The sequence below is a fragment of the Balaenoptera physalus genome (genome assembly GCF_965194825.1).
Source record: "Balaenoptera physalus genome assembly, chromosome: 21".
In the NCBI taxonomy this organism is placed as follows: domain Eukaryota; kingdom Metazoa; phylum Chordata; class Mammalia; order Artiodactyla; family Balaenopteridae; genus Balaenoptera; species Balaenoptera physalus.
Window position 1 is genome coordinate 39,198,183 of NC_138902.1, and position 14,808 is coordinate 39,212,990.

The 14,808-nt window shown below is 38.5% G+C and overlaps 1 protein-coding gene across 3 annotated transcripts in view; it reads right to left on the reverse strand.

Moving 5' to 3' along the window:
• GPM6A (glycoprotein M6A) overlaps positions 1 to 14,808 on the reverse strand; it is a 259,990-nt gene that overhangs the window by 124,869 nt on the left and 120,313 nt on the right. Inside the window, exon 1 of one of the 3 annotated variants that reach the window (XM_082444138.1) lies at positions 8,388 to 8,955. The exons of the other annotated variants lie outside the window; for them this stretch is intronic. Coding sequence (XP_082300264.1) covers positions 8,388 to 8,424 — 37 coding nt within the window. The 5' untranslated portion in view covers positions 8,425 to 8,955. Of the gene's footprint in view, positions 1 to 8,387; positions 8,956 to 14,808 lie in introns of those variants that run through there. 3 annotated transcript variants of the gene reach the window in all.

A 14,808-nucleotide genomic window follows, 5' to 3' on the forward strand; every position in this document is an offset into this window, starting at 1 on the left:
GTCATCTGCTCTGGAAACCCACAAGTTAATGGGCCACTCAGTATGATAGCTGACTACAAAAATGTCTGCGTTTTCTACATGGTTGTGCTTTATGGAGAGAATCCAGTACATGGTTTCCGAATTCCAGATCTTATGATTTAATTACCACTTTCTATTATGGATGGTGGAGTGAAGAGATTTAAAATGTTTTAAGTTCAGTTATTGTATGAGTAGCATTCAAAGTCATCTTTACTGTAAAAGGATGAGATTTTTTTTAATTGATGCAAAATTATAATAATATTTCTGAAGTATTAAATGAACCTGGGTTTAATGATATATGGGCTCTGCTTAAGACCTTCAGAACTTCTCAAAGCCTAAGGTTGGTTTTAATGGACAAACCTTATTCAATGTCATATCTGAGCATTCCATTGCTCAAACAATGCTCGATCCTATCTTTTTAAAAACTGATTCTAGTAGCAAAATACTGAAAGATGTTTTATCAAAAATATATACAGTTCTTTACTAGCGCTGAAAAAGAAATTTCCAGTCTAAAATTCCAAAATTTGTATTTGAATATTTTTATTATGGGAAAGAATGGTTTTTTTAACTAGACACATTTTATTTTCTTTGAAATGAAGACTATCTCATTTCATTAAGTTAAAATCCTCTATGTTCTCTGGATATTTGTATAAGGTTTTCTTCTAGTTCCCTGTAGAGTTAAGTCTGAACTAAATAGCCATTGACTAAATAGTGTCCTCGAAAATCAAAGAACCTTTGAAATTGATAAGAAAACTATAATCAATACAGTTTTATTATGAATTAATGTTAACATATATATTTGACATTAGATACTTGACATGAAATGCTAAGGACAGTGCCTAGATTATTAAATATTTGCTACTATATTTACTATTTTTCCATGAAAAATAAATCATGTTAGTACAGGCAGTTAGCTATGTTTCAGATGTTCAGTCACTAAGTTGAAGTGTAAAATTGATATGGTATACATTATTACAAATGAAAATGTATATCCACTGATACAGGAAATGTGGAGAGGTGTCCCAAAAATTGAAAAAAATAGCTAAGTTTTCAGGGAAAGGGATTTGATCATGTACTATTTCTTTATTTGAATAATTTACTAGAACTTTTTCTCATCAAATAACAATAAAGGAATATAAACAATTATCAAGTTTTTCTTCCACATTCTATTTTATTAAGAAAAAATAGCTAATTCATCATTCAAAGGACCTTTCTAATGGAGAAAATAAATTGCATTAAAAAAGAGAAAATATTTGCCAAAACAATGAAATTTCTATTACTAATTAGTGGAAAATGGTAATTAGCAAAAATTTTTAATTCCCTCACCTTTACTTGCGAACAAATTAAAAGCACACATGCTCAATAGTAGGAGGCAATGTGAACAACATGTTTTATGTTCCTAAAATCATTCTCAGGGATTGATTCCACCAAATCACTCTCTTTTGTACTAAAAGATTATTATTTCTCATATGATAGAAACGTAAGTCCAAAAACATTAAGCAATTTAAACAATGTGCCAAAATGTCTTTCTCTCTTTTGGAAACTCTTCTGGTTATACACAGCAGTAATGTTCTGACAGGTTGATATGTCTTAATACTTTAGGAACACAAATCATTTAAAACCCAACAGGCCTCCTTCCTTTTTTCTCTGATCTCAGATTTGTTCATATTGTAACTTATTCCCCAGTGAGCTCTATAAACGGGCCCCAGAAAACAGACTGTCACCTGTGACCAAAGTTAAATTTCCCACTTGCAAGTTGAGAGAAACAGTCAGCTATCTTTTGTTTTTCTTTCCCTTTATTTTCTCAGAGCAAAAAAGGAAGTTTCTCTCAGATTAAGAATATCTAAGACAATGGGCACCATTTGAATAGAGAACACATGGGAAAACGTGAATTATTTTTACAGTGTCAGCTAATCCACAGCTGTGCCACCTGTTAGTATGGAGGCTATCCAAAAGGATTTTGAAAATAAGCCAGGCAGTCTGTCTTCGATGTATGAAAAAGAAAACTGTCAAACATTTTGCATGGGGAGGAGGGGGCGGGGAGGAGTGCATGTGTAGAGGAAAATGGAGGCCAAAATTGACAAACTGGGAGTCATCTCCTGTATCCTATGAATCCCACACGCACCACTGCCTTTGAGATTAAAGACTAACTAATTTCCAAGCACCATTTTGAAGTCATCACTCTACCTTCATTCTGTATCAGTATCTCAGTCCGCCATACTGTCTTTCTCAGTTTCCTTAAATGTTTAAGACTAAGTTTCAGTTCAAGGAGTTAATGAAGTAACTACATTAAGCGCTTTCACTTTAAAAGGGGAATACACTCATTCTAATGATACGGTAAAAAAAAAACCTGACATATATCCTTTATCCTAACAAGATGGTAGAACTTGTGTTATTGAGCATGTGGGTCTCAGAGACAAATAGCACCCACAGTTTTAAAAAACATAATTAGCAACAGATCCAATGGAAATATAAGATGACAATATTCTAAAACATTAAATCTAAACTACATTGACATATATACACTGGTATGTATAAAATGGATAACTAATAAGAACCTGCTGTATAAAAAAAATAAATAAAATAAAATTCAGAAATTCAAAAAAAAAATCTAAACTACAAAAGTCATAAAAACCAGGGCAATGCAGAAGTTCTGGGAATATTTACCAAATTTTATGAAAAATACAGCTAATTTTCCCTACTGGCAGGTGTCTTAGAACATCTGATAACAACATGAAGTTAATTTCTTAGAGTGCAGCAAACACTAGTAAAAGCACGGCTGTCAAATCACAGGACAGAGTTTTCCTGTGTGCTTTATAAAATCTCAATCTCTAAGCTTCTTCTAGCTTTGTTGTCTAAATGCTGATGACATCTGACAATGCTTGTTGAGATGAAGTTTGTCCACTTGGAGCTACTGTCTAGACAAGACAAATTCCCTTTTTCATGAGTCTACAAGTAGCTAACATCCAAAAAGCAAAAGGAGGCTAATTAATTTCTTCCATTTCCATGACTGTTCGAAGGTTTTTGATGTTGTTATTTTCTTAGTCACAGGCCTATGGATTTCAATGGCACACTATTAAAGATTCTAATCCTATTAATAAAGCAGACACTTTGACTCATTCTGGTTCTTTAATTTCTCTTGCAATGGTTCTCAAAATATTTGACTACCAATGCTTACTTGGTAAGTTTTAGGGTGAATTAATGATTCAAATTATAAAAATAAAATATTGGTGAGGGAAAAATTCAGCATCACCTAGGATGTGTTCAAGAGTAGTGTGTCAAGTTGACACTTAAGTATACAGTAAGTGTACATTTGGTTCAGTTGCCCCTTAGCAGGTTAAACTTGGGGCAAAGTTCTTAACATTAAGTCCCTTCATATCCGCTTCCTACAAGGATCTGGACATCTGTTTTATTTAGAGGCCTTTTGATTGCCAAGAACTGAGACTCACTCAGAGTAGCTGGGGGATGGGCAGCCCAGTCACTAGAAGGATACACGAAGGGATAAAGAGACCCTCCCAACACACGAAGAAGCATCTTCTCCCAGCCTCAAGAGAGGAGTCCCATTGACCAAGCCCATCTTTTTGGAGTCAAGACTTACAGGTCATAGACGGCTGGCTCACCTACGGATTGGTTGCCCTTGGTGAAGCTGTTCACATCTGGCCAAAACAGCCAGGGTTGGTGATAAAGAACACAGCCATGAGTTACCAAGCACGGCTGACTAGCGCAGTGCTGGAGCTGAGTCACTAAGAAGGGGGTGTGGCAGGCAGGCCACGTTGACATCTAGTGCAACGCGGGGTGTAGTTGGAAGTCAGACCATGGCCTCCGTCTGACTGTATCGAACCCCGGCTCTGCTACTTGCTACTATGAGACTTTGGTCCAGTTAATTAACCTATTTGATTTTTAGTTTTCTCAATATTAGTACCACCAAAGGTCACTGTGAAGAGTCAGTGAATTAATTTATGTAGAGTCCCTAGGCCATTGTCTGGCACTGAAATCACAGGGTAATTTACATTGACCAACATCATCTAGAGAGAATGAGCGGAAGCTGCCTCTCTTCCCAGTTATTACAGTGGTGTCTCTTCTTCGGGGATGACATCTGTTTAAGGAAGAGTTAGGCTCCAAAGTCATCTGGCAAGGCAGAAATAACCCTAGTCAAAAAAAGTTTTGAAAAGACTTTGTCAGCCCACAAATATGATATATATGCTTTTGTCCTATGCGTGTATACTTGTCGAATGTAAAGTATATAATTATGAGCAGACATAAATATAATCATACAGTGTTGTTAATTATGAGAGAGACAGACATAACAACTGACTGGGAAAAAACAGATCTGTGCACTGCCCTTTCACTGAGATATTCTTGCTGGTTTTAATAAGGATGCTGACACGGCACCTACGTTAGTGGTGCTGGGCTGAGGCTGAGTGAGGACCATTAGGCAGTGGCCACGTGATGGGTCTGCGGTGAGGAAGCGGGGCTGTTCCCACCAGGTGGGATCTTCTGTGATGTGCTCCAGTGACCCAGTCCTTCAGGATCACCAAGGACTGATTCCCAGAGGAAGTCAGCCTGGGACTCTGCTCCGCTGGAGAGGTTGACAGCGTAGATTCACGTGCTGTTAGTCAATTATGCTAGAAAAACATGGTGAGAAACGCTGAGGCTATCTTCTGAGCTGACCAAACACTTCCGGTACATAGCTTGTAATTTGGAGGCTTCTTTCATATACGATGTTCCTATTCAGAAATGAAATCAATCAGGTTTTTGGCTGTTTGGAACGGTTCAGCCAGCTCATGAAGATTCCAACTTGCCCGCTCTTCCTGTTCATTGTTATTTTCTTTTAATCTCTATATAATCACTTTTTTTTTAAAGATTGATTGATTGATTGATTGATTGATTGCTATGTTGGGTCTTCGTTTCTGTGCGAGGGCTTTCTCTAGTTGCGGCAAGTGGGGGCCACTCTTCATCGTGGTGCGCGGGCCTCTCACCATCGCGGCCTCTCTTGCTGCGGAGCACAGGCTCCAGACGCGCAGGCTTAGTAGTTGTGGCTCACGGGCCCAGTTGCTCTACGGCATGTGGGATGTTCCCAGACCAGGGCTCGAACCCGCGTTCCCTGCATTGGCAGGCAGATTCTCAACCACTGCGCCACCAGGAAGCCCTATAATCACTTTTTAAAATCACTTCTTCTAATCATTGATTCATCAGTGACCTCCTCTGTGACCTCTCCTAATTCAGTAATGTGTTCACTGAGGTTATCTACAAAGTAATGGCTACCCACTTGGCTGGCCATATGAACACACATTTCACTAATTCATTAATGATCAGACACCCTCAAATCATTTACACCTCTTCCCAGAGGACTGGGCAAAATGTTCCAGATAGAGTTGCATATCTACAAGTCATAAATGTATACCTTTTAAATCTTTGTAAAAAATCTCTTCATGCACTTTGCCCAACTCTCTATGACAACTGAAGCCCTTGTTGCTGGTTTCGGCGACCATGTATCTCGATTTTTCATGACAGTGATGCTGGGTTTATTATGGCTGAACCTAAGGGCTAAGTTCAAAACAGCCTCTTTTCTTTTCTTTTTGTTTTCCCTCCAATACCAGAACACTGTTGCTTTGGTTGAACTTGAGATAAAATAATTGGCTTTCATTTAGAGGGCATGTTTTACAAAAAACGTATTTCCTTAAAACACTATACTCCCACTCAGCACAATGAGATATACTCACCTTTGGGGAGGGGGGCACATATGGATGGAGTAACAGATTAATGACCCCCATTTTCAGTTTCACACCAAGGCATGGGTTCACCGAGCAGAACGGCTGGTGGAGTTACCCCATTATTATTATTGTCTCTCCCGAACTGAACACATAGAGTTAAATTAGTGCAAATGTCACAGGACTGCTTTCAGTTGCCTTTCAGAGTCAGTGGGGAAGGGGGAACTCATTTTGAAGAAAAATAATTTCCTATGGAAGATCTTTTTAAGTCCTTAAATACCAACTCTATTGTATTTTTTCAAATATGTTTATTAAACCACTGGCTTCCATTTTACATGCTAGCTGAATTTGGAAGATGACATGAGTAAACACTGACATGAATTTAAGTCCTTTAAATTTGTAACAGGGAAGAATCGATTTAAATTGTTAAGAAGGGACAGGAAAGCATCTTTCAAACGTCAGAGAATTCTGTGCTATCTGAAATATTACTTAAGAAAATCCTATGCAATTTAAGAAAAACAGGATAAGGGTTAATGCAAAGTGTTGCCTTCCTTTAAGTGGATGGATTATCAAATTTGTTCACCTAAACTCTTTAAAAACCTCTAATGATTTTTATCTGCTTGTCAAGGAACTCCTCCAACTTAGATCCCATCACATTGTTTCCTGCCTCCACTCAAGTAGAGAGAGCATTTACATTCAAATATAACTTTCTAACAACAAACTTATATAGAAAAGGTGTCATAGGCATAGTTGAAAGGAATAGAAGACCCCAGGAATGAAGAAAATTAAACCTTCTTTCTCCATTAAGAAAAAAAAAGCTTCATCACAGATATTTTACTTATATATCTTGATATACTTAGAGATCATTATACAAATTTTAATTTTTAAAAATTGTTTCCCACTGCTGTTCCTGAACTAAGTATGCACATCTATGATAAAAAGAACCCAATGAGACAGGTGGAGGTGATCATCACATCACCGCTACCCCGACCCCAATGAAGGAAAGATTTTCAGTGTTACTGGAGAAAAAAACATCACAACTAATTACATCATTTTTCTTGGTTCCTGCATCTACCAAGGCACGCTCAGACATACTCAACCTGTTACCACAATCCGTGATTTATCTCAAGGTTTTATTTAGTGTAATGAATATCATTTTTCTATTTAAAATGATAAACTTCTATTTCCTTAAACAGGTTGACTGGCCGAGAAGCAATCTTCTTATGTGCTATAAAAAGATATTAAAATAAGGTATTTTATTCCTAAAATAAAATAGTCAATTGAGATGCCTTTTAAGGATGAAAATTACCACGAAAATTTGCCATTTTATATCACTAACACTTCAGCTGTTTGTTCACAGAGTAAAGGCAGTTGAAGTTTTCTTTTAATTTAAAATAGATCACATTCTATCTATGTAGATTATTGTGTTTCTGTTACAGAGTATCATTAACAAGTGTGCTAATGTCTAAAACCTGGGCACTGGTTTATCTATTGCCTTCCTCTATTGCTTCTATAAAACCTTTAAGTATTTAATGTTTCTTATTATGCATATGTGAGTGTGTGTACGTGTGTGTTAAGGTGAAAGACCCAGCAAAGCTGAATGGTTCAAAATAATGTAAAAACTATACTATACTTCCAACCTACCTATTTTATCATGTAAAATATAATTTTCTAAAATAATGCATTTATGTACATTTGAAATCAAATTTGATAGCTGAATCTTTTCCGTACTACTCTTAAATGTAACCTTTAAGTAGCATTACCTGTGTTAATGTTTCTTTCCATCCTAAGAACACAAGAGTGTTTTCTATAACATTACATACGCCTTGAACAGACATGAGAGCAAATGCTGCCGATTCTTGGGTGAAAGCTACAGTTCCCTCCAAAGCTACCACTTGACACACACACAAATTCGACAGTACTGGAATCATTTAAAATTGCCAATATCTGGCCATGTTCAACCTATAAAAATGACAATTTCACTTTAACTTATACAGCCAGATATACCTCACCGGCTTAGAAAATGCATCAGAGAATATCCTTGACATTTACTATGCAGAAGCTGATGACAATCAACTCTACAGAAAGGGAAACCTTAATGTCACCGTACGCTCTGAAAATGTATGAACCTTTGCTCCATCTCTATTAAAACTCAACTGCATCCACTCAAAGAAAAAAGGATTTTTTTAAAAGGCGCACCAAAGAAAATATAATAAATACACTCTCGGTCTTTGTTGTATCGGATGTCCATTCAAAGGTATCGATAATGGTTATTACATCACCAGATTTTTAACTACAACTAGCCCCCAATATTGCATTTATGGTTCACACCAGGAATCCCTTGACCCAGCTCGACAAGCGTGAAAACATGAAATAAATGACGGTGAACAAAGGTCCAAGGGACAGCCCGCAACGATACCGCAATGCTCTCGTCACTAACACTCAACTCCGCATCTGGATACTTATATCTGAAAGATTTGCAAATAGTGGCAACATTCACGCCAGATATGAACGCAAGTGGGGAACAGACTAAAGGGGAAACAAAAAACGCCTTCCAAGACAGAAACATTCATTAGCCTTCCTGGCAAGTGTCTAAAGCAAACAAGGAAACTGCAAAATAATGACTTAGTTACAAATAAACCCTTTCTAGCACAGTACCTTTTTGTGTCTGTCCCTCTTCCATATTCTCTTCCATGGCTACCTTTCTTCAGTAGAATCTGGTACAAGGAATTAATCAAAAGCTCAATTAGATGGAGGAGAAGCGAGTGATTTTTTTTTTTTTTTTTTTTTTTGTCCCTGGGAAGCTCCCCCAGCAGTGGCTTGGGTAAGTCCTCGGAGCTTAGCTCAGGCTCCCTCGCGCTTCTTGTTTGCTTGGAGACAGGCTGTCAAGTGCAATTTCATTCAAATTACTCTTCCGTGAAGATTATTAATTTTTCTTCTCAATGCTGTCCATTGTGCACCACTGTAAGCAGGTATTCAAGCAACGAGCCTGAGAATTTTGGGGGGAAATTTGGTCTGAATCCCGGTGGCAGAGGCTCTAGGACGTGAAAGGCTTGCTTTGCATTTCAAATGGGGAAAAGAAATTGAGGTTTGTATTGAAATCTGGGCTTTAAATTGGAAACAGGCTGAGCTGGGAACAGATGGAGGGGTGTTCTCCTAACAGGAAGCAGACCACCAACCCCTAATTCCCCCTCTCTGCCACCAGAGTGGGAAAGCCCAGACTCCCGGCGGTTCTTTATGCTGCAGGCTTGCTGCTCACCCAGATACGTTACAAAACTGCGTTCGCCTCTTCTCTCCTCCCCACGTATCTGGTTAATTTGATTTAAAAGTGCCAAGAGAGGATGCAATTATGCCATCTCAGGGTTTATCTGTAAAAGGTTATCCTTGAGAGAGGACTTGTAAGCTCACACCTCTCAGGTTTAAAAAGATAGAGAAGTATGGTTTTCAAAAGAATGAGCATAAACCTTGAAGCCTGAGAGATACGTTTTAAGTCATTATTTCACTTCAGCGCCACGAAACTCTTGAAGGAAAGGGAGAGAAACACTGCAATTTCTGTGAAAAGAATCTGTGGACGCCTTTGTAATATACTGTTGTGATTTTCGGCCACGAAAACTGATTTTAAATGGGAATGTCTTGAGAGAGAATTGTTTCGAGGGTCGTTCTTGGGGAAGCAGAAAGAACAAATTCTAGATGAGGAACGACAGGATAAGCAATTTATAATGGGACTCTGCAGTCTGATTTGGAATGCAAATCACAATGCTGCAGTCTGGCAATAAATTAGCATTTGCACTTCAGCCTACTGAGTGACAGGGCACCATCCAAGAGTCTCCATACTTCACAAAAGGTATAGGAAGAAAAATAAACAGTATCCCTTCCCAGGGGGCATAAACGTTGCCTAGAGTATAAAGAAAGGAAGAATCCCTGTCTCCGTCTCCATCTCTAAAGAAGCAAGCACACAGAGAAACACACGTGTGCACACACACACACACACAACTGTAATTCCTTACCTTTAATAAAAAATACTTCGCCTCTTAATCACCCACAGTACACGTTTCTTGCATTATAGCATATACTTCACATACATTTTTTAAAGTGGGTCAGCAGCATATTCTATATCACCCTCAGAACCATCACCAAAGCAACTATTGAGAAGAAAGGCAATTCTTGTACAACATTCCACTGTATTTCCCAAGATTTCTCCTAAAAGAATGTGTAGCCTTCTCACGTCTACGATTATTTGCTATTTATTTTCTCTACTCAAACGAATTTGACCCAAAGGTAAATATAATTCAAATAAATCAAAAGCCTATCTCCTCTGAATATATTTCAATCTGTATTCAAGGGTTCATGAGAGAGCTGCTTGCTCCGGGCATGGATTGAAAGAAGGAAACCAAGAGGGAAATCAAAGAGCCAAATCATAGCCGCGTCTCTGCTTCCACTTCTCCCCAGGCTGACATAACCTGGTATACAGTCAAAACAGAATGGAGCATTACTTCTCAGTGATATTCTTTATTCATTTAATACCACAGGAATCATCAGTGAAACAAATCATTAATAGTTAAACAGCAGTAGAAAGAATAAGGCCATTTTAAGCCTTTAGAGCACTTTACAATCTACAAGACACATGCACATGCATTAACCCATTTGCAAAACCAAGAGGGAAAGTGTTATTTTCCCCCCCATTTTATGTTGGAAAAAACTGAGACTCAGGGAGACCCTGGACTGGGCCAGGAAACAACCAAGTAAGTCTAAGATTCCACGTCAGCAGTCCCTCGACAGAGGTTCTGAACCTGAGGCTGCTTCTCCCGCCTGCGTTATCCCGTTCTGAGTGTCCTCAGGACCCTCACAAATCAGACTCAGTTCACAGCCTTCTGCCTCACCATGTGGACCACGGGAAAGAGTGAAGGGAAGATGAAAAGGACATTTTAAAAAAATATTCACTGGGCAAGATGAGTGGAAAAGTCACTATAACTTCTTTTCTTTCTGGAAACTTTCCAGCAGAGCAACAAATTCCTATAATGATCTTTTTTTTTTTTCTTTTGTCCAAAATAGACTTTTTCACGCACAAATTTTTAAAAGAAGACAATAGCAACTGATACCGATTTTTCAAATATGCAAAGAACCACCTAAAATCCAGGCTAAAGAGACTCTTAATGAGGAGAAACAAGCATGCACACAGCTTCCTTACGGCAATCACCTCTCAGTAAGTGGAGATTAATTTCTTTTCTTGTGGTAAAATAGACATAACATAAAATGTACCACCTGAACCATGTTTAAGTGGACAGTTCTGTCGCATTAAGTACATTCATACCATTGTACAACCACCATCAACTTCCACCTCCAGAACTTCTTCACCTCCCCAAAGAGAAACTCTGACCCATTAAACACCAGTTGCTTACGTCCTTCTCTCCCACTGGAGGGCAGTTGAGTTCCTGGGGCTGATTGTTGTGTTTAGAATTGTTTTTTAAAGTCTTGATCTCATTTAAATTAAAAATATTTTGAACTACCAAGTAATTCAAAACTAGTTCGAAAAGAAAAATGGTTGCTATTACTGCAGATTAACTTTATGAATGCGTAAATATGCTTACGTGAACCCTAAGAATTGGCAATGCTCTGTTTTCTAGATTGTTTTTAAGACCTTCAAGTTGAGATGATGAGATGCCTCATCTAACATTCTTTCCATCCCATCACGTTATGTTTGCCACACTGTTTTCAGTCATTGATTTAAAATGTATGATAGTTTATCAGTAGGAGTTTAAAAATATACTAAATGTTAAGTATGATTTCCCTATCAAATACCGCCTAAGAAATATTTGTGAAATATATGACAATTTTCTTGTGTAAACTAGAAGACACATTGCTCACTAAACTTAAACCCTCTGTGAGAGGATATCTGCAAATAATACATAAGAGGTTAATATTCAAAATATATAAAAACTCATACAATTGAACAACAACAACAAAAAACAAACAACTCAGTTAAAAAAAAAGGGCAGAGGAGCTGAATAGACATTTCTCCAAAGAAGCCACACAGATGACCAACAGGCATATGACAAGATGCTCAACGTCACTAATCATCAGGGAAATGCAAACCAAAACCACAATGAGCTACCACCTCATACCTGTCAGACTGGCTATTATCAAAAAGGCAAGAAATAACAAGTGTTAAGGAGGATGGAGAAAAGGGAACCCTCTTGCACTGCTGGTGGGAATGTAAATTGGTACAGCCACTAGGGAGAACAGTATGGAGGTTCCTTAAAAAACTAAAAATAGAGCTACCATATGATCCAAGCAATTCCACTTCTGGGTATTTATTTGAAGAACATGAAAACACTAATTCAAATAGATACATATGCCCCTACATTCATTATGGCATTATTTACAGTAGCCAAGCTATGTGAAGAAGCTAAGTGCCCACCAATGGGTGAACGGATGAAGATGTGATATACATATACAATGGAATACTACGTACAGCCATAAAAAAGCTGAAATCTTCCCATTTGTGACAACATGAATGGACTTGTCCAAACAAACAAACAAAAAAAGGAAATAAATGAACAAACCAAACCACACAAAAACAAGCATGGATACACAGAACAGAAAAGGGATACCAGAGGGGAGGGGGGGGGAGGGCAAAATGGGTAAAGGGGGTCAACTGTATGATGATGGATGGAAAATAAATTTTTGGTAGTGAGCACTCCCCAGGGGATACAGAAGTAGAAATAGAATGTAGTACACACGAAACGTACATCATATTATAAACCAATAATACCTCAATAAAATTTTTTTTTAAAAACCTAAACCCAAAAAAAAAAAAAAAAAAAAAAAAAAAAACCTAAACCCATTGTGAGTCCTTCTCATTTCTCTTAATTCACCTTCATTTGGAGCTTAGTGGTTCTTTAACACTTCATCTTACTTTGTAAACATCTTATTATATAAACCAAGAAAAATCTACATATTCCTCTATTATATAATTCAATCCTCTATTATATAATTCAGTCCTCTCTGTGATACAATGTTCAAAATACAGTTAAGTAAAAAGGGTTACAGATTAAACAACAAGTGGATGGTTCCAAATACAGCATCAATTGTAAAAAATGGAAAAAAAAAAGTTCAAGGCTCTTGGGTCAGATACATGGAAAAAAGGAGATGTGAAAACATGATTATCTGAACCAAGTATAGTGCACACGGCAAACAGACATAAACACTGTTTAGAAACTGCTTTCCCCCCCTCGAATGTTTCAGATACAGATCCAACACTATTCTCAAGAATGAAATGTCTTGGTTGGTTTCTTCCTATATTTGGACCAAGAAAAAAATTTTTGACTGCTGGTTTAAGCTATAGGTCAGAAATTAACTTCCAAAAAATTTTCTTTTTTCATTTTTATTTTATAGTGGAGCATAGTTGATTAACTATGTTGTGTTAGTTTCAGGTGTACAGCAAAGTGATTCAGTGTTACATATACATGTATCTACTCTTCTTAAAGAAAATTAGGGCTTCCCTGGTGGCGCAGTGGTTGAGAATCTGCCTGCCAATGCAGGGGATACGGGTTCAAGCCCTGGTCTGGGAAGATCCCACATGCCACAGAGCAACTGGGCCCGTGAGCCACAATTACTGAGCCTGCGCGTCTGGAGCCTGTGCTCCGCAACAAGAGAGGCCGCGATGGTGAGAGGCCCGTGCACCGCGATGAAGAGTGGTCCCCACTTGCCGCAACTAGAGAAAGCCCTTGCACAGAAACGAAGACCCAACACAGTCATAAATAAATAAATAAAAGAACGTGAATTTCTAAAAAGAAAATTAAAACCACCACAAACACCTGAAGGTTTTAAATATATAGTAAAAGTAGTATAACATTCTTTGGAGTTTTATAATCGTATATGCAGTCAATTCACAGAATGACCACAGACTTTACAAGCCTTGTTAAACTGAAGTATCATTACCCCAACTTCCTTTCATTCTTTAACTGTACAAATGTTTATTTAACATTCTTACCTACATAGGAGTTTGCTGTAGGCAGGAGAGATACTAAGGACAAATCCCTGCCTGAGTGACGCTCACAGCCTAAGAGCACAAGACAGGTCAAAGATCTCAACACTGTGACAAGTGATACCCACTAAGGACAAAAAACCCAGGCTGTTACATGAGCCCACAGCAAGGATACCTACCCACTCTTTAGTTTTGATGGTTGGGAAAGTTTTCCTGTTTTCTGAGAGGGTGAGGTTGATCTGACCTGATACCCAAAGGAGGTGATATTCTCTAGGAAGAAGGGAGGGGATGGAATAGGGGAAAAGGGAAAGGTTTTCGAGATGGTCGACACTGAATACTCAAAAGCTCATATTCTTCTGACAACGTGTAAGAGACCAACATCTGGCCACATGGAGGGGACCCTCTTTTACTGTTCATGAGGCAAGGTGTCCAGGAGCCCTGGGCTGGAAAATCCAGTTCTGAGTCAGGGCCCTTAGTTTCCTTAGAGTAACTGAAGAGGCAGGGAGACACTCCAGAGACATGTCCTGTGCCCTAAGATTGGAGTCTTAACAAGGAGAAGATGAGAAACCTGTTATATTTTCCTCAAGAAATCATCTTCAGGAATTTCAGGCTCTTTCACACAAAGACTTGTCTTCTGCAATCTAGCAGTACTGTGTTTCCAGAGTTAGCCAAGCCACCTGTCACGTCAGTTTCGTGGCCTGTTTACAACCAGTCGATGGTTGGCCCGTGTTCTCAGGATAAAGTTCAACCTCCTGAGATTGGCTGGAAAGATGGGGCAGACATGGCAGGAACCTCCCCTCCTATCCTTCACTCACTCACCCCTTCTCATTCCTCAAAATTGTCCACTTTTAAATGCTGTTCCTTCTGCCTGAAACACTTTTCCCTCCACCCTTAGATAGCTGGATCTACTCATTTATCAGACCTCAGCATAAATGAATGTCCCCTGGCAAATCTTCCCTGACCCACAGAATAAGCGTCCTTTAGTACTGATGACACACGTCATTACAGTTATTCCCTGGCGTTTGCATTTTCCATTTATTTTCCCCACTGCCCTGCAGCCGGCAAGCCCCGGGAGGTCAGGTGCCCTCTCTC